This window comes from Mustela nigripes, chromosome 11 (assembly GCF_022355385.1).
Source record: "Mustela nigripes isolate SB6536 chromosome 11, MUSNIG.SB6536, whole genome shotgun sequence".
NCBI classification, from domain to species: Eukaryota; Metazoa; Chordata; class Mammalia; order Carnivora; family Mustelidae; genus Mustela; species Mustela nigripes.
In genome coordinates this window covers 8,688,659-8,708,869 of record NC_081567.1, presented here as the reverse complement: position 1 = coordinate 8,708,869, position 20,211 = coordinate 8,688,659, and the positions used below count along the sequence as shown (strand labels likewise).

General features: G+C 45.8%; 1 protein-coding gene across 2 annotated transcripts in view; it reads right to left on the bottom strand.

Moving 5' to 3' along the window:
* Positions 1–2,084: 2,084 nt before the first annotated feature.
* Positions 2,085–20,211, bottom strand: part of YWHAG (tyrosine 3-monooxygenase/tryptophan 5-monooxygenase activation protein gamma) — a 29,783-nt gene continuing 11,656 nt past the window's right edge. Inside the window, exons 2-3 of one of the 2 annotated variants that reach the window (XM_059414655.1) lie at positions 3,658–4,323; positions 2,085–2,700 (exon numbers count right to left, since the gene is read on the bottom strand). In XM_059414655.1, the coding sequence (XP_059270638.1) occupies positions 3,667–4,323 (657 nt within the window). In that variant the 3' untranslated portion in view covers positions 2,085–2,700; positions 3,658–3,666. Of the gene's footprint in view, positions 4,324–20,211 lie in introns of both variants that reach the window. The other variant, XM_059414654.1, reaches the window with a different exon arrangement.

The following is a 20,211-nucleotide window of genomic DNA, read 5'->3' as shown; positions in this document are numbered from 1 at the left end:
CCAGGACTAGGGCTCTGACATCGTAGGAACTTAGGCACATCTACCACTTCTCTATCCGCAGCTGTGCCCATGGTGGCACTCGGGGTGGTTGTGAGCAACAAAGGAGCCAACACAGGTGAAATCATCCAGTACGTGGCAAAAACTTGGTTTGCACAAATCATTATTCCTACAATGTGAATTCTGATTACCCCAAAATTAAAAAGCCACCCTCTTTCAAATACCCCCACCCCTTTGCTGGAGCACACCCAAGGTGACAGAAGAAAGCCTTCACCTTGGCATTTTTCCTCCCTATAGATAAATATCCCTCCCCACAATGATCGAGGCAGAACACCCCCACACCCAGGGACGTGATTCATGCGGTGGGCACACTCTGACAGCTGCCACCAGCAACAGCAACGCTCCTGAGAGCTCAGGCCTCACCAGCTGAGGCACTAGACCCAAGACCATTTATTTATGAACATTTTCAACGCAGAGCACCACCTCAGCTAAGACTTAATGAGATCTCCAACAATACCGGGCGCCTCCCTGGGAGACTGAACCAGGCACATGACCCGGTTTCCATTTAGACCTACACCCCAAAGCTCAGAAGTTTCAGAATTTGCCCAAGACTGACAGGAGCCATAACTCAAACTCAGGTCTGTGCTTCTCACAGATCACACCCCTGGATAGGCCTTTTGAGATCTACCTGCACGTGCTCATTCTGCAGGAGAAACACTGGCCCAGAAGGTGCAATGATTTTTCAAGGTCAGCAAACCCGGGTCTGACCCCCCCAGTTCTAGGTACTTTCCAAGACAGGGATGTCCCCTGCCCCCAGTCCCACCAACCCTCGGGAAACAAAGGGCAATTAAAGTCATTTAAATAAAACTAAGTGGCACTGACATCAGATCTGTAAGTTTATTTGCTCAATGTACGACAGCTACATACTGACTCACATTCAGGATATTCCATCACTGAGGAAAACTGCTAAGAATGGTCCGTGTGTGAAATAATTCCTTAGAGAAACACGGAGTTGGAAAAATCATCACTGATTAGACCTTAAAAATAGTTCACTGCATAACATGACAAAAAGCACAAAGGCTCGTTCAGAGAACATAGTCATTGTTCTCCTACACTGTAATTAATAGTTATAATTTCACCATGACAAACACCAGACATTAAGATTAAGCTAACACTGGTGTTTCTTTTGCTCCCCCCCCCCCAAAAACAAAATATATAACTGCATGTCACTATAGCAACATCCAAAACAGATCAATTTGTTACGATCACTATTTGGTAGAGCAAACTGTACCCCCAAAGGAAAAATTAAATTAAAAAAACTTTAAAAAATTTGAAGACTTAATTTTTTTTTTGTCATAGGAATACATAACACCTACAGTATAAGTTAATAAATTTCAAGCTACTGTATAGAAATACAACACTAGCATGCACAATATTGTATCAATAGAGTAATGGAGGAGTAATCATTTCACTGGAGAGACAGTATCAGAGGCAAGTGCATTTCTTTAAAAATAAAGAAAAGAAAAGAAACCATTCAAGCTGCTTAAATATCAAGTCTCCCGTTCCCTCTTCATTTTTAGCCCTCAGGTATAACTGGTATCTTGCATTATTCTAAAAAGCAGCCAGAGCCAAAGCTGAAATTTAAAAGAAAAAATAGGTTTTGTAATTCCAGTAAATCATTTCCAAAGGCTACAAGGAAGGACAAAACACTGCTCACTGGACATGAAGATAAGTTAAGGAAAGCCCCCACCTACCCCCCCCCCCCCCCCCCCCCCCACTTCCCATCCATGGCATTGACTTTAGGGCCCCGGTGATGGCACAAAAGCTGTACAGCTCTCTTCTAGTTCTGCTAGGGTTCAGTTAATTGGGACTTTTGCTCTAGCGTATGGAGGGAACCTTCTAAGGAAAGTCACGCTGGGTAGACTGTGCCATGCTACAGGGCATCACTGTTCTCGTCCTCACGGTCACCTGGATCCTGTCACACATACTCATTTCCCAACTCTTAAGTCCGATTTTGGTAAACTGCAAAAAGCAATGGTCAGTGTTTCCTCAATTATTCCTCATACCTCTCCTTGACTAAACCGCAGCAACAAACAAAGCGAGTCTGGCGTTACTACCTCCGTATCTCGGGAGTTCACACCGCTTCTGGTCTTGTAAAAAAAAGGCTGAACACACACTCAACAGGTCACGTTTTTCAGACAGATTTTTCCAAAATAAGAATGAAGGACCTAAGGCTAAACTGAGAACAAATTTGTGGAAACAGCAATGTAGTTTCCTTCGATTCCAGAGCATGTGTCAACTGTACAAGAGAGAAAGGACTCTCTCGCTTTGATGCTTTCATTAAAAAGAAAAAAAAAATGTAGAAAAAGTCTTGGTCAAATAGGAGTGATTTATTATCTGATAATGCCTTTAGTTCGTTTTCCTACAGCAACTGCTTAGGGAAGGAGTGTTTTCGGGGAGGAAAAACGGACATGCTTACGAGGCTCCCGAAATCGGACAGCGTGCTTATGAACAGAAGAGCTCTTCCCTTCCTTTTGGGTTTTTCTACCAGTAAGCTTCTAGCACCTGAATTTCCACACACTGCACCACAACCTTCCTCAAGATGACTGCCCAGCTTCTCCAGCTCAACGGCGTCTCCACCGTCCCGAGAGCCACCAGCAAAAGGTCCAGCGGGAACACTCCAGAGTGATGGCAGCGTGATCCCTGAGGAAGGAGCATGGCAGCTTAAAAATCAGGAGTTCTCTGAAAATATCAACACAATCAATGACATACAGACCTGAATTTTCTCTATTTTTGTGGTGTTTAAACGTTTCTATTAAAGTGATTCATCATTTTTGCAGTGGATTTGAGTTAAGAGGAAGAAGGGTACAAATCCCACAGCCACCAGCCAAGCACCTAATAACCAAAACCTAAAAGGAGCTGTGATTCCCCTCAGGCAAGCCTTGTGGCCTGGGAGACAGCGAACAGCAAAACCCAACCTGGATAAGGCTGACTATGGATGTAAAGCCAAAGTAAACTAGCAAAGGAAAATACACAATCAATGGCTTGATGTTACGTATGGCTGTCATGTAGAAATACTGTAAACTGCAATTTAGTGTTAATACTGTCAGCTAATCCGAGACTCGGGAAACTGGCCAGGCCTAAACCATAAGGATAAACACGCCTTATGTTCCAAGTCTGTCCGTTCGGGATTTACACTAGTCCATGGCTGGTCGAGTACACCCTGAAAAGAAACGCACAGCTAGAACAGATGAGACAAGAGTACCCAAAACGTAAGACAAGAGTGTATGTACATACAAATCCTTACTGGAACCACAGAACTCACTGAATGAGGGCCAATCCCGTTTCAGTTTTCTTTTCGTCTTAAAACCCTATTCTCTAGCAATAAGTTAGATTAAAGACAGACAGCTCCGCCTGCATTCCATCTACAGAACAGTCCAGACGCCAGTGTGAGGCTGCTATTCCAATACGAGCACAGCTAGCCTGACTTTCCACTAGTGGTATTTTGGCAAAAATGTCAAAGAGGCGATCAAAGACAGGACAGGTCGTGGGCTTCTCCCTAGGAAGGTCATCCCTCCCTTTCCCTCCCCCACCCGACCCCCAGCTCATGGGAAAAAATAAAGACTGCAGTAGTAGCATCAGCGGGCGCTGCCAGTCCACCTGGGGGCCTTAATTGTTGCCTTCGCCGCCGTCGTCGTCTTGCTGATCGCTTGTCCAGAGCGTGAGGTTGTCGCGGAGGAGCTGCATGATGAGAGTGGAGTCCTTGTAGGAGTCCTCGTTCAGAGTGTCGAGCTCGGCGATGGCGTCATCAAAGGCGGTCTTGGCCAAGTGGCAGGCTTGCTCCGGGGCGTTCTGGATCTCGTAGTAGAAAACGGAGTAGTTAAGAGCCAGGCCTAATCTAATGGGATGAGTGGGCTGCATGTGCTCCTTGCTGATCTCGTGCGCTTCGCTATAGGCCTTCTCAGAGGACTCCACGACGGTCGCCCTCTTCTCTCCGGTGGCGACTTCGGCCAGGTAGCGGTAATAGTCCCCTTTCATCTTCAGGTAAAACACTTTGCTCTCGTACTGGGTCTCGCTGCAATTCTTGATCAGGTAGTTATCCAGCAGGCTCAGCACATCCTGACATACCGCCTCCAGCTCCTTCTCGATCTTCTCACGGTAAGCACGGACCATCTCTATCTTCTTCTCGTTGCCATCGGCGGAGGTCTTCTGCTCAATGCTGCTGATGACCCTCCAGGAAGAACGGCGTGCCCCGACTACATTCTTGTAGGCCACGGACAGGAGGTTTCTCTCTTCATTGGACAGTGGCTCGTTCAGCTCTGTCACCTAAGAGAAGGAGAGAATGAAGAGTAGTTAGCGTCCAGAGGATGTCCCTTGGGTTGATCTCATCTTTACGCGACTAAACACTAACAGATTCTCCAGGTGACTCAAGCGATGGACAGGAAGAACGGCGAGACCGTGCAGGTGCGCACAGGGGGACAGAGGAAGAGCGAACGACAAAGAAGGCAAACACTGCAGCCGCAGCAGTGGTGCCCGAACCCGTTTCCTCCCTAGAAAAGCTGTTTCATTGAAGATCCATCAGGTTGAGCTCTCGGACAACAAACCAGATTTTGATCTCAATCGGATACGGTTAGTAATTCTCTCCTGGAACGTTACATACATGCCAATCCTGGGGATTTGAAGCACAGATGGCTATTACGTACCTCAACAGTTTTTTAGGCAATCAGACAGACACTTTCCTTCTAACCATGTCCTGTCTGCTCAGTTCCATCCCTTTTCAGTGAGAATATTCTGAAGTCAAGTTCAAGGTGCCTTCTGGGAAACGAGGCGGCTTTTCTGCTCTTGGGTTAAGAGCGTATGAACCACACATCTCAGGAAGGGAAGTCACATGGGGGCACGGGACTGAGTCTGAACACAGAAATGTCAGCAACTACGAGGACACACTTGTCGCACGCTGTACGCTACGAGCCATACAAAAGAGAGGAGAGGCAAGCAAGGTACTTCTAAGCTGGAGGGGCCAAGAGAAATTAATGCTTCTTTCAATATGGGCACTTCTAAGTTCCGATCTTTATCACCCCAACAATTAATCACCCAGAGGAAACTAGAGCAACGACACGCCAATGCTCTGCATTTTTACATTTCCAAACAACTGCCTATAACAAAAAAATTAAACTGAGTCCATCACACCGCATTCCCTTATGTCCCCTCATGCCTGTCGTATCAGAGCCATATACCACGGTCTACCACGTAAAAGAGAAACTTTTTACAAGAAGGACAGAGCTCTCTCGTTTTTTATTCCTAATCAGACAAGAGATTTTTATTTGTCTGGCTGTTGTGTCTACACTGGGGTACTATGTCAGTGGCTAAGCCACAACACCAAGAATCCCAGGCCATTTGCTATTTCAGAAAGACTAGATACTTGTCTCGCCTGTCCTCTCCTACCTGTGGATCCAGTCACAGCATTGTTAAGTGCAACAAAAACGTCATACTTCTGCCCTTTGTTCTGCTCCCCCGGCCCGGGAGACGTGGACAAGTGTCAAGAACCAAGTTAACAGCTAATCTTCACGTCCTCTAGGATTCTTCCCCATCTTTCCTTCCACACCGTTAAGACTGGCCACTCTCTTGAACCCTCACTGATCTGGGTGTGCACCAACCGCAGCATCTACATTACATTTGTATTAATTACAGGTGTTGGAGGGGGGCAGGCGGGGAGACAGAATCCAAAATGAAATACCAAAATTATTTTGGGGGCACTGGGATACCAAGAGACTTCTCTACTTGTGAATCATTCACATTTAGTATGTATGGCACTTTCATAAACCTAGAGGTACGGAAGGTTATGCTTAGCGCAACTGGTTGTGTAAATTAAATATTATCTCTCAAGAGATAATTAAATCAGAACACAAACCACATCATACTTATTAGTTTACTGCAAGCAAGTTATCCTTTTTTTTTTTTTTAAAGATTTTATTTATTTATTTGGCAGAGAGAGAGAGAGAAAAGAGATCACAAGTAGGTGGAGAGGCAGGCAGAGAGGAGGAAGCAGGCTTCCCGCTGAGCAGAGAGTCCTACATGGGGATGGAACCCAGGACCCTGAGACCATGACTGGAGCCAAAGGCAGAGGCCTAACCCCCTGAGCCACCCAGACGCGCCAGCAATTAATTCATTCTTTGAAAGAATTAATCAAGTTTGCTAATTCCCAAAATATCTAGCAAATGATATATACTCAAGTATTTTTTAAAGAGATTTTATTTAGGGGTGCCTGGGTGGCTCACTCAAGTATTTTTTTAAGAGATTTTATTTAGGGGTGCCTGGGTGGCTCAGTGGGTTAAAGCCTCTGCCTTCGGCTCAGGTCATGATTCCAGGGTCCTGGGATCGAGCCCCGCATCGGGCTCTCTGCTCAGCGGGGAGCCTGCTTCCTCCTCTCTCTCTGCCTACTTGTGATCTCTGTCTGTCAAATGAATAAATAAAATCTTTAAAAAAAAAGAGAGAGATTTTATTTATTTGAGAGAGAGAACAAAAGTTCACAAGTGGGGGGAGGGGCAGAGGGCAAAGCAGCTGCCACACTGAGCAGGAAGCCCCGATATGGGGCTCAATTCCAGGACCCTGGGATAATGACCCGAGCCAAAGGCAAGACACTTAACCCACTGAGCCACTGCCTTCCGCTCCAGTCATGACCCCAGGGTCCTGGGATTGAGCCCCACTTCGGGCTCTCTGCTCATTGGGGAAGCCTGCTTCCCCACCCCCAGCCCAGCACCTGCCTACTTGTGATCTCTGTCAAATAAATAAAATCTTAAAAAAAAAAAAAATTCTCATACCGATTAGCAGCTTCTCTTATGTTACCCTTTTACTATGCATTTTTGATTCTCCCATTATACTGAAGAACAAGACCTCTACCAGACATGGCTCTCTTGTGACGGTAGAGTTGGGAAGACAAGGTTTCTGTACTACTGGACTTGAGAGCAGAAGGAAACCAGGACAGTGCTTTCTGTTCTATGACCCCCAACCCCATTCCCCTGTGGAGACACCACTTCTCTGGAATAAAGCAGCTCATACCGTCTTACATTCAATTCTTTTTTTTCCCCTCCCACATCCAATTCTTTACATATTATAGAGAGCTTTGGAGACCCTCTGCTCAACCCACAGATCACTCTTTTTTTTTTTTTTTTTTTTGGAAGATTTTTATTTATTTATTTGACAAACAGAGATCTCAAGTAGGCAGAGAGGCAGGCAGAGAGAGAGAGAGAGGGAAGCAGGCTCCCTGCTGAACAGAGAGCTCGATGCAGGGCTCGATCCCAGGACCCTGAGACCATGACCCCAGCCGAAGGCAGGGGCTTAACCCACTGAGCCACCCAGGCACCCCACAGATCACTCTGTCACTCCTGCTGATTTCTGATGTGTATTCAGCTAACCCGGGACTCCCGTTTTCCCAGTCCCACCAATCCCACCGTACTAAGTGACCTTGAGGACAAACATTTCATCTCTAGGCCTCGATTTTCCTCTCTGTAAAACTTAGATTTCTGCCTTTTCCATAAAGTTAGTGTAAAGAGTGCATTAGATAAACGATAAAGTGCTCTTGACCTAGTAAAGTGACAAAGACATGAGCAATTACTTTGGAGAATACCTTGGATAATTTTCCATCTTAATTCTCAGCATAAGCAGCCTCTAAACTTCTTACATAACCATCTGCCAGCTTATATCCCTGTATCAAGTATCTCGTCTCCGTTTCATCCTGTTTTCTAAGTTGAAATTTCCTTAGCTTACATCACTTCCTTTCCATAAACTTTAGTGTCATATAGCCTGAAAACACTCCCCCGACTGGCTTTCAAACAAGCTGAGGCCTTTGTAAGCCTCAGGCACATACCACAGGACTCCCGCCGCCACTATTGCAACCGGATCACGGTCTCCAATGCAAAGAGAAGCCAGAACGCCTAAGGCCATTGAGTTCTAGCCTTTCCCCTAAATCATGCTGTCCTTATTTCCAGAGCCAGCGACTATTTAAAGCTCACATGACCTCACCAGTACCCTATACTGCTGGGTCTCCTCTTGCTGCAAATGAAGTTAGGGCTGCAGAGCCCAAAGGCAGCACCGTGTGTGTGCTTCTATATAAAGTCTGCACAACTGCCTGAGACCAGGAGAAACGTGGAGATTAGGAAGTGGCAGTGTCACCTTTAGATCTAGTAAACTCAACCACATTTGGAACATACTCAGATGTTCTCTGCCACTGAAAAACTAAGTTAGAGGGAAAAACCTTTAACTCTTAAAGTCCGCTCAAAGTTTCTTGGGCGCCTGGGTGGCTGAGTGGGTTAAAGCCTCTGCCTTGGCTCCGGTCATGATCCCAGAGTCCTGGGATCGAGCCCCACGTAGGGTTCTCTGCTCAGCAGGGAGCCTGCTTCCTCCTCTCTCTCTGCCTCTCTGCCTACTTGTGATCTGTGTCTGTCAAATAAATAAATAAAATCTTTTCTTAAAAAAAAAAAAAAAAAAAAAAGTCCGCTCAAAGTTTCTCTAAAAACCTTAAATCTGAATTTCAAAAAAAATCTTTAAGATCTAAAGAACGTGTGTGACAATGAATCTGTGATTTTTACATTGAAATAGAGATCCTGGGCATCTGGGTGGCTCAATGGGTTGAAGCCTCTGCCTTTGGCTCAGGTCATGATCCCAGGGTCCTGGGATCGAGTTCTGCCCAGGGCTCTCTGCTCAGGGGGAAGCCTGCTTTCCTCTCTCTGTCTACTTGTGATCTCTGTCAAATAAATAAAATCTTTTTTTTTTTCAAAGATTTATTTATTTATTTGACAGCTAGAAATCACAAGTAGGCAGAGAGAGGGGGTGGGGGAAGCAGGCTCACGCTGAGCAGAGAGCCCGATATGGGGCTCGATCCCAGGACTCTGGGACCATGACCTGAGCTGAAGGCAGAGGCTTTAACCCACTGAGCCACCCAGGCACCCCGCAAATAAATAAAATCTTAAAAAAAAAAAAAAAAAGAAAAGAAAGAGAGATCCCAACCACACTAGTTTTAAAAGTTAAAAGATGGGGTGTCTGTGAGGTTCAGGTCATGATCTCCCCAAGAGCTGAGATGGAACCCCAGATCAGGCTTGCAGCTCCGTGGGGAATCTGCCTCGCTTGTGCTCTTCTCTTTCAAATGAATAAAATTTTTAAATATAGTCAAAAAATAACTTTTTAAAAGGAAAAAACTTATGTTCATAGTGTCCAAGAAAAGACTTAACCAAGACAGAATGAGAATTCAATGTGGGAAGATGAGAGATACGTATCATCTGGGAAGGGAGGTAATTATTTTTCCAAATAGTCACTGAATTATTTCTAAGAATGCAACACTTGTAAATATGTTCCCTAAAATACACTGTCACCGCTGTTGTAAAATGTAGAAAGTCTGTATCCTCTGGCATGTCACATATTCAGCTTAAAAACAAAATTAAGGTTTCTCTCTTCTCGAGGCCTAGGATACTACCCAAAGTTCAGATTTCTTTTAGTGAGTTAAAAATAAACAGATGAGTAAAAAGACCCCAAAAGTCTGTTATTCTCAGACAGAGTCAGACAGTTTACAATCTGGAACGCCCCAAATCCCCTGCTAAGGAATCAGATACTAATTAGCACCAACTGTTCTCCCCTAACAGTTGATGCAGAGACTTCAACGGAAAATTAGCAACCCCCTAAGAAACTTGGAAAGCTGTTTAGATGACTTTCTGACCCCAACATTTAGAGCACCCAGTCTTCTACGATTTCCTCAACTTATCAAGAAACGTAAATGGTAGTAAATGCAACTTCATTACATTTAATCTTCTTAAATAAGAAAAAACTTGCATCGGGCTTAGTTTATTTAAAACCTATTTCTACCTTGCAAAAGCTTTTGCAGAAGCTACAAAATAAGGAGCGCCTGAGTGGCTCAGCTGGTTAAGCCTCTACCTTTGGCTCAAGTCCTGGGACCCAGCTCGGCTTCAGGCTCCCTACTCAGAGGTGAGCCTGCTTCCCCCTTCTCCCTCTACCCCACACCACCCCCAGCCCCATGCACACTCTCTCTGTTCTACTAAATAAAAAAAATCTTTAGGAGTTAGAGTGGTGAACATAAGACACACTGATTTAAGAAAGCTGAAAGTCTCTACAAACAATTGGGTTCACATCCAAAAAATAAGATAGGGGGCGCCTGGTGACTCAGTTGGTTAAGTGGCTGCCTTCAGCTCAGGTCATGATCCTGGGGGTCCTGGGATAGAGCCCTACATCGAGCTCCCTGCTTAACGGAGAGCCTGCTTCTTCCTCTTCCTCTGCCTACTTGTGCTCTCTCTGTCAAATAAATAAATTAAAATATTTAATTAAAAAATAAGATAAAAGGGATTTTTAGGGTGGTGAAACTATTTCGTGTGATACTCTGATGTTGGATACATGTCACTACACACTGGTCAAAATCCACAGAATGTATACCACAAGTGAACCCTAAAGTAAAAACCATGGACGGGCTGATAATGATGTGTCACTGTAGGTCTCAGGCCACTCACTGTAACAAACCACCGAGATGCTGATAGCGGGTGATCCTATGCATGGGGAGGAGGCCTGTGGGCAGAGTGTACAGGGACTCTGTGCTTTCCATTCTACCTGAAAGTAAACCTGAAACTACTCTTAAAAAGGGGGGGAGGGGCTAGCAGACACTAGGTAGAACATTTGGCCCCATCCTGCATTCTTTTGTGTCCCTAAGGTTTGGAGTATTTGGAGCACTAATCACCCAGAAGTGCTAAGAGGACATGAAAAAGATAAATGCAGTGATTGCTGTATACGAACAAAAACAGAGAAAGTAAGATGACAAGGTGCAGGACGGGCACCAGTGTCCATGTAATGGACACAAGTACCTATACACTGTGCAGAGGACTAAACCACTGGAAACAAATGTGACACTTTCGTGTCTGAATATACAGGTAATCATGTATTCTAGAAAGGACTACTAAGTAACTATAGAAATTTTCAATCATCTGAAGCTATGTCTTGCCTGAGTAAAATACCTTAAACTTGAATGATGGTCTGTGCAGAAGAATTAACACAACAGGCTTGAGAATGCTAACTTTAGAAAGATCTGCTTGCAAAGTGGACCCTTGGCTGGCATCTGGAAACTTGAATTTTGGAAGGCTTCCCACCATTCCCAGATAAGAATGGCTCCCTGCCCCTCAACTGTTTGCGTAAACAATGTGGTTTATGGTAAACACCTGTTTTCCTTCTAGGAGTCTTGAATACTGGGATGTGCTGGGCAGACAGTACCTCTGTGACCAGCCCCAGCAAAACCCTCGGGCACTAAATCTCTTATGACCCTCCCTGGCCGGCACCATTTCACACACACAGCCGCCTGCACCTGGTTTATTGCTATCTTTTTTCCTTTGCTGGTTTAGCTCTGTATCCTTTCACTGTAATAAATCACAGCCCTAAGTACAACTACACGCTTAGTCCTAGCACATCATCGACCATGGCTTGAGGTCGAGGAGGTCGAGTCTTGAGGACCCCCAAAACATTCATTCTCAAAAAGTTGATATAATGTGTGCCATAAGGTCCGATGACAAGGAAAATTACAGAACAGCCACTCAGGAGATAACTCATCAGGCATCTGTTGAGAATCTAGCACGGGTCATACACCACCACTCTCTGAGGACTGAAAACGTAGTGAGATAGCCTTCAAGGTGCTGCTCCTTGAGAAGGAAACACAAACTTACTCACTTTATTCTCAGGGTAGCACTCTGTCTGCAAAGTTTATAGAGGAAATTTTAACTAGAAAATGACACCATTGGGCACCTGGGTGGCTCAGTGGGTTAAGCCTTGCCTTTGGCTCAGGTCATGATCCCAGGGTTCTGGGATCGAGACCCACATCGGGCTCCCTGCTCAGTGGGGAGCTGCTTCCTCCTCTCTCTCTGCCTGCCTCTCTGCCTACCTGTGATCTCTGTCAAATAAATAAATAAAATATTAAAAAAAAGAAAGAAAGAAAGAAAGAAAATGACACCATGAGGGGTACCCGGTGGCTCAACTGGTTAAGCATCTGCCTTCAGCTCAGGCTGTGGTCCCAGGGTCCCAGAAATGAGGCCCACCATGGGGCTTCCTGCTCAGCAGGGAGAATGCTTCTCCCTCTCCCCCTGGCTTGTGTGCTCTCTCAATCTATCTTTTTTTAAAAAAGATTTTATTTATTCATTGCTAAAGAGAGCGAGTACAAGCAAGGGAGCAGCAGGCAGAGTGAGAGGGAGAAGCAGGCTCCCTGCCAGAGAGCCTGATGTGAACTCAATCCCAGGACCCTGGGATCACAACCGAGCTGAAGACAACCTCTTAATGAACTGAGCCAACCAGGCATCCCTCAAATAAATAACATCTTTAAAAAAAGAAAGGACAACATTAGATCCTGGGGTCCTGGGACAGAGCCCCATGTTGGGCTCCCTGTTCAGTGGGGAGTCCGCTTCTGCCCCCCAGCCCCTCTCCCCACTTCCCAGCTTGTGCTCTCCACTCACTCATGCTCACTCGCTCTGTCAAATAAGTAAAATATTTTTTTAAAAAAAGCCACCACCACCCAGCAGCAACCACCCTAGATAAAAACTGTGCAGAAGGGAAACATTTCAGGAAGAAGAGCATCCTAGGAGTCCTGTAACTTCATATTCAACAGGGCCAAGTTCAAGGTCTCACATGACAGATGAGCTGGCGAAACACCCAGGCTCTCTGGATAGTCACGAAGCCCTGTATTTGTTCCACAACTTCTCTACGAGGTGGACATCACACTTACTCAGCGGCGGGATGCAGACAAACGAAAGGCGAGTTCCCCCCAGTCACACCACGAACGCACTGCAGAGATGGGACACAAACGCGGGCCCTCCAGCTTCCAAGCCTCCAGCTTCCAAGCCTCCAGCTTCCAAGCCTGCGTTCTTTCTCCCATCCTGTGTCTCTGAGAGTATAACCGTAACCAACACAGGGAAAGGGCTAACTTCTCTAATACACAGGCCTCCAAAAAGAGTTCTGGACCAAGAGGTAATAGGAAAAGGAGTAAAAGGAATAGGCAGTTAAAGAACAGGGAAACCCAGCGGAGCACCCAGTCGCATCCACTCTGAATGCTCGCTCGTCTCCCGTCAGACCGGCAATGACTCGCTGTGAAGGTGATGCCGTGCACCAACAGCACGCTCATCCGCGGTGCGAAACTCTAACTGGTACACCCTTTATGCAGGGCAATCTGGAAAGGACTAACAACATTACACATATTCAACAACCTTCTGACTCTGCAATCCCCACCCTTCCCCCGTTTTTTAAAGGAAGCTCTAAACCCAACGTGGGGCTTGAACTCACAATCCTAAGATCAAGAATCACACACTGCTCAGACTGAGCCAGTCAGGCACCCCTTTGCAATTTCCTTTCTAGAAACTGATTAACAATATTACTGCTAACAGGGAAAGCCTGGAACCACCTAAATGGTCTTTAATAAGAAACTCAATGGTTGGGGGGCCTGGGTGGCTCAGTGGGTTAAGCCTCTGCCTTCAGCTCAGATCATGATCGCAGGGTCCTGGGATAGAGCCCCATTTCAGGATCTCTGCTCAGCAGGGAGCCTGCTTCTCTCTCTCTCTCTCTCTCCCCCTGCTTGTGATCTCTGTTAAATAAATAAATAAAATCCTAAAAAAAAAAAAAAGAAAAGGAAAGAAAGAAACTCATTAGGGGTGCCTGGGTGGTTAAGCATATGCCTTCAGCTCAGGTCCTGATGTGAGGGTCCTGGGAATGAGCCCCACATTGGGCTCCAGGCTGAGCTTCTCCCACTCCTGCTCCCCCTGCTTGTGCGCTCTCTCTGTCAAATAAATAAATAATTTTTTTTTAATCATATAAAAAAAAGTAATTAAGATTACGCCACATCCATACTGTAGAATTCTTAGATAGCCATTCAAAAAGTATCTGTGTCTTCTCAGTATTTCTAGAAAGGTCTGAAAACAGAGTGGCTGGGAAGCAGTCAAGATTGAGAAGACTGTTTTTGACCTGTTACAGTACCAATTCAAACAAACCCACTCCATAATTCACCCTGATATTTTATCTACAATTAAAAGTTTAAAGCCAATTTTGAGAACCAAGTAAAAAAGAAAAGCCCAAAGATAGTAAGTACTTTTTTTTTTTAAAGATTCTATTATTTTGACAGAAAGAGAGATCACAAGTAGTCAGAGAGACAGGCAGAGAGAGAAAGAAGCAGGCTCTCTGCTGAGCAGAGAGCCCAATGCGGCCTTGATCCCAGGACCCTGGGATCATGACGGGAGCCGAAGGCAGAGGTGCTACCCACTGAGGCACCCAGGCACCCCCAAAGGCAGTAGTTTTATATAAACAAGTTTACTGATATAAATAATTAACTCAGACCCACATCTGTTGAGAAAGAGAATGTGCTCACTACCTCACCCCAAGAATATCTTTTTTCACTTATTTTTGTTGTATAAAAATCTTTCACAGTATCTTTATACAGATCAGGGCCGGGATATAGAATATATACTAAAGATTTCAGTCCTGTTTTATTAAACCAATTACTAATTCATAGATCTTCTCAGTTGATTCCCTTCTCCATAATCTCAGGGCTCCCAAGCATCACTCGCTTTCCCGTGGTTCTACTCCCTGTACCTGTCATTACAGGTCACGCACACACATGGGCAATGTTACTAATGTTGATCACAGGCACCGTTTTGTTTTGAATCTAACGGAATACTTCCAGCGTTTCTTTCTTAAATACTGACTCTGGGTTGAAAAGACTTCTCCTAGGGGTGCCTGGGTGGCTCAGCGGGTTGGGCCTCTGCCTTCGGCTCAGGTCATGATCTTGGGGTCCTGGGATCAAGCCCCTGCGTCAGGCTCTCTGCTCAGCGGGGAGCCTGCTTCTCCCTCTCTGACAACTTGTGATCTCTGCCTGTCAAATAAATAAATAAAATCTTTAAAAAAAAAAAAAAAAAAAAGAAACGGGTCCTTTACCAAATTTTAATTCCTCTTTTGACCTTCCAAATAACCCTTTATGATCTAGAATTGTTATTACCATTTTAAAGTTGAGAAAATTAAGGCTCAGAGCCAAAGGATGGAACCCAAATCTAATGGCTCAAAATCCTCTATGCCTTCCATTACAGAACTAGTTCTCAACCAAGGAGAGGAAGCTTTTTATAAAATATCCCCCAGGCCGCCTGGGGGGGCTCAGTTGCTTAAAGCGTCCGTTTTTTTTTTCTTTTTAAAGATTTTATTTATTGGGATGCCTGGGTGGCTCAGTTGGTTAAGCAGCTGCCTTCGGCTCAGGTCATGATCCCAGCGTCCTGGGATCGAGTCCCACATCGGGCTCCTTGCTCGGCAGGGAGGCTGATTCTCCCTCTGCCTGCCATTCTGTCTGCCTGTGCTCGCTCTCTACCCTCCTCTCTCTCTGATAAATAAATAAAATCGTTAAAAAAAAAAAAAAAGATTTTATTTATTTATTTGGTAGACAGAGATCACAAGTAGGCAGAGAGGTGGGCGGGGGCGGTGGGGGGTGGGAGCAGGCTCCCCGTTGAGCAAAGAGCCAGATGTGGGGCTTTATCAATGTGGGGCTTGATCCCAGGACCCTGAGATCATGACCTGAGCCGAAAGCAGAGGCTTAACCCACTGAGCCACCGGGCGCCCCACATCCAACTCTTGATTTCAGCTGTGGTCATGATCTGTTCCAGGTCACGGGACTGAGGCCCAAGCTGGGCTCAGCTCTCAGCACAGAGTCTGCTTGGGATTCTCTCTCCGCCTCCCCCAGCTTACACACGTGTGCACATGTCTCTTTTTCTCCAAATACATGAATAAAATCTTTAAAAATAAATTAACTGAAATAAATTAAATACCCCCTACACAGCCCTACGCCTTCAAGATTCAGGACCGTGTGGAATCCACACTTGTCTGTTTCTGCGAGGTGAGATGACGGCACAGGGGCGCCTGGGTGGCTCAGTCGGTTAAGTGCCTGCCTTCAGCTCAGGTCAGGCGTGATCTTAGGTTCCTGGGATGGAGCCCAGCATGGGGCCCCTGCTCAGTGGGGAGGACTCCCCAATTCTCCCTCTCCTTTCTACTTTTTCTTTCTCTCAAAAAAAAAAATTAAAAAAAATTTTTTTAATTAAAAAAAAAATTAAAAAGCACGGCAGCACTGTGTTCCTCAAAATGGCGAGTTACCACATGACTCAGCAATTCCACCATGAAGGTGAATATATACGGGAGAAAGAAATGAAAACACAACGTCCACACACAAACTTGTACACAAACGTTCTTAGCAGCATTAGTCAAAAGAGCCAAAAGAGAAAACAATCTAAATGTCAACTGGTAAGCAGACTAAATTCAATGCAGTATTATCCAAACAAGGGAGCATTACTCACACACAAAAAGGAATGGAGCAGGACACAGGCTACAACGTGGATGGCAGCGAAGAGGCTCTGCCTGTCACGAGGGACCACATACTAAGGGATTCCGGGGACGGGAAATGTCCCGAGTATCTACAGAAACACACAACAAAACTGGAGGCTGCTTAGGGCTGGGGGCTCCGAGGGTAGGGGAGTAGGCAGTGCCTCCCCATGGGTACAGGGTTTCTTTTGGGGAAATGACGATATTTATTCTAGGATTCAGATACTGGCGCCAGTTAACACAACCCTGAAACGCTAAAAACCACTGAGCTGTACACTTTCAATGCGTGACCCGTATGGCATGTGGATTGTATCTCAATAAAACTATAAAAAATAGAACCGCTGCCCTATACCGTAGTCTGTACAGCAACCTCTCACACACCAGCAGTTACCCATGAACTTGTGTGTGGTCGCGGAATTCTGAATTCCAAGTTCTTCACACTTCACAGTACGTGGGCTTAAACAAAGAAAAAGTCACTGTCACGGAGCACAAACCGCTAATAATTAATTCTCCTCTTGTGATTTCAAATAAACTCCTGTGTCGTCTTGACGGATGTGAACAGTTCTCATCCCTTCCCCCGAAATGAGAGGCAGAGTACTGCTCAGGTACACTTAAGCAAACTTCAAAAGGGCTAAGAAATACACGTTTCCTACCGCAGGTATCTGTCGTTATAAAGCATCCAATCCTGCCACTATGGGCGGGGGGCGGCGACAAGGAGAGAAACATACTGACATTACACAGGTCACTTCCCGAAGTACCGACAACCCACAGGAACACCAAACCAGAGCAGCTTCCCCTCTTTACAGACCCTGAGTGAAGGTCTGTGTGCCCTCGACCTGCACAACTTCTGCGGGCACTCAGCCTAACTCTACCTTTAGATACTAACTTCAAGGTAAAACCAAGTTTAGCTCCCTACAACTGCCACGTGCCAGCCTTAAGAATCTTCTCTCTCGGGCGCCTGGATGGCTCAGTGGGTTAAGCCCCTGCCTTCAGCTCAGGTCATGATCCCAGGATCCAGGGATAGAGCCCTGCATTGGGCTCTCCCCGCAGGGAGCCTGCGTGCCTGCCTACTTGTGATCTCTGTCTGTCCAATAAATAAAATAAAATAATTATAAAAAAAACCAGCTCTACAGAAATTATCTACGGAGCCAAGGCCAGGGATACACCGGAACACCCTGCACTGTAACAGACAGTCCCCTACAAGAGTGAAGAACAACATGGTCCAAATACCAACGGGACCAAGGTAGGAAAAACCCTATGCCAAGTTATCAGTACTGGGTCATTATACCCCCCCACTCCTCCTCATACTGCACCTCCTCATACTATACACTTCCATGTTCTCATGCTTTTCCAGCCTCAACACATTTCCAGAACCCATAAGGAAAAATTCTCTGTATATCCTTCAAGTCCTAATTCAAATGCTACATATACTTCCTTCCTGAAGCTTCTGGAAAATTCTCCAGCAGCTCTCATCACTGCTCACTGGGTATTAGTAACTTTTACCTTGCATCTTTTATACTGTTTACTTCTCTTTTTTAAGATTTTTTAAAAATTTTATTTATTTGACAGAGAGAGAAATCACAAGTAGGCAGAAGCAGGCAGAGAGACAGGCAGATGGAGAGGGAGAAGGAGGCTCCATGCTGAGCAGAGAGCCCGATGCGGGGCTCGATCCCAGGACCCTGGGATCATGACCTGAGCCGAAGGCAGAGGCTTAACCCACTGAGCCACCCAGGCACCCCGATATTGCTTACTTCTAATGCCCTGTACCGCTGACTGTATACCCCTCCTTTCCGCAGAAAGACTGAAGTCCTCAGGGCAGGTACCACACTGCACTCACCAATGAATCACCCTGGTGCCGAACAGTAACTTTTGAATATTTAGGTGACATGAATCTGCCCACAATGTACCAAGCCCAGCTTGTTTGCATAAGTGGCACTAATAATTCCTCCCAGCCCTGCATAGATCTCTGTCCTCTGCAATTTGATTTTGTAGCTCCTCCCATGAAGAAATGGAATCTAGCTCTCTACCCCATCAGCAGCACTCGGTTATGTGACTTCCTTTAGCCAGTGGAATGGCAGCAAGCATCAGGCAAGCGGAGGCCTGACAAGTGCCTGTGAATCAGGAAGGGCTTGCTGCTGGGAACCACCCATGGCCACGGTGGTTTCAATGAGCCACATTGAGTCTGGCCAACCAACAGGACTGTTTAAGAAATAAATCTTTCTTTTGGGTAATCTGACATAAAAAAACTAAACTTATATGCTCATTTTAATACTATTATCTTGCAGTGTTAAATTCTGCTTAAATTAACTTCTGAAAATCCATCAGCCTCAATTCACACGTACCGCCCTATGCCTCCCCCCCCCCCCCCCCCCCCCCCCCCCCCCCCACCCCGCCCCGCAAACAAGTGCTACTGCTGTTAGGCGTCATCTGCACCAAATGTAAATACAAAAAACTGAATCTGGGGCCCAAAGGCCAAGAGTTTAGGCAAAACATAAGGCCACTTCAGTAGCCTAGATTCCACCCATCGCTCCGGTCTGACCCCACTTTCTAACAATTAGATTTGTCAGAATTTTGCAGCTTACTGTTTAATCCCACATACCAGGAAAACACCCAATCGAAAGTCTTGAAAAAATTCAGATATACTAATTCTAGCATTCCCATGGCTAGTAGTCACATAACCTTATTCTAACAAGCAATTAAATCAAAATTAGTTAAAAATTAAACAGTTTCTTAGGGAGTGTGGGTGATTCAGTCGGTTAGGCATCTGCCTATGGCTAAGGTCATGGTCCTATGGTCCTGGGACTGAGCCCTGTGCTGGGCTCCCTGCTCCGTGGGGAGCCCGCTTCTCTCTCTTCCCCCTGCTCAAGTGTTCTCTAAATAAATAAATAAATAAAATAAACAGCTTCTCATACAAACCCATACTGACTCCCCTTCACAATAATTTCCTTTTATGCCTTTTTTTGGGGGGGGGGGTTCCACAACTTCCCCTGGAATCAATGCCCTGTTCACTTTCATTAGGTCTGTTCACCTATGTCAAGATCCGTGTGCAGATCTCTGGTTCTTCTTCCATTATCCAAGACCATTCCTCCAAATTAATTAAAAAAACCAATAGTTCGGTTCTCTCACCAAATTTGACAACCCCCAACCCACACACTGACCTCCTTGTTCAAAATCACTCGCCTTGGGCTGCCTGGGTGGCTCAGTGGGTTAAAGCCTCTACCCTCGGCTCGAGTCATGATCCCAGGGTCCTGGGATTGAGCCCGGCATCCAGCTCTCCACTTTCTGTGCCTGCCTCTCTGCCTACTTGTGACTTCTGTCTGTCAAATAAAGAAAATCTTAAAAAAAATCACTCGCCTTTAAAATAAAACTCTTGGGGCGCCTGGGCGGCTCAGTGGGTTAAAGCCTTTGCCTTCAGCTCAGGTCATGATCCCAGAGTCCTGGGATCGAGCCCCGCATTGGGGGGGGGGGGGGGCTCTGCCCAGCAGGGGGCCTGCTTCCCCCCCCCCCCTGGCTTTTGATCTTCGTCAAATTTTAAAAAAATAAAATAAATAAAATAAAACCCTTACAACCTCCTCCATCCAGTACCAGTCCTCACTCGTACCTGTGCTAGCTCGTGCTCCTGAACCCCCTCCTTTCTCGCTTTCCTTCCAGGCTTTCTTTCTTCGAAGATTCAGCAATTCAGTTACTGTCGTGTGAATATAAACAAACTTTCCGACTGAGCTGAGAGGAGATGGGGGAAGGGAGAGACACCGACCCAAGACTAGTCCCAGCACAGTAAGGTTTTTCTAACCTCAGCGGAGCCCTTTGTACTTACTGCCTCTGGCCTCTCCGGCCTCTTCACAG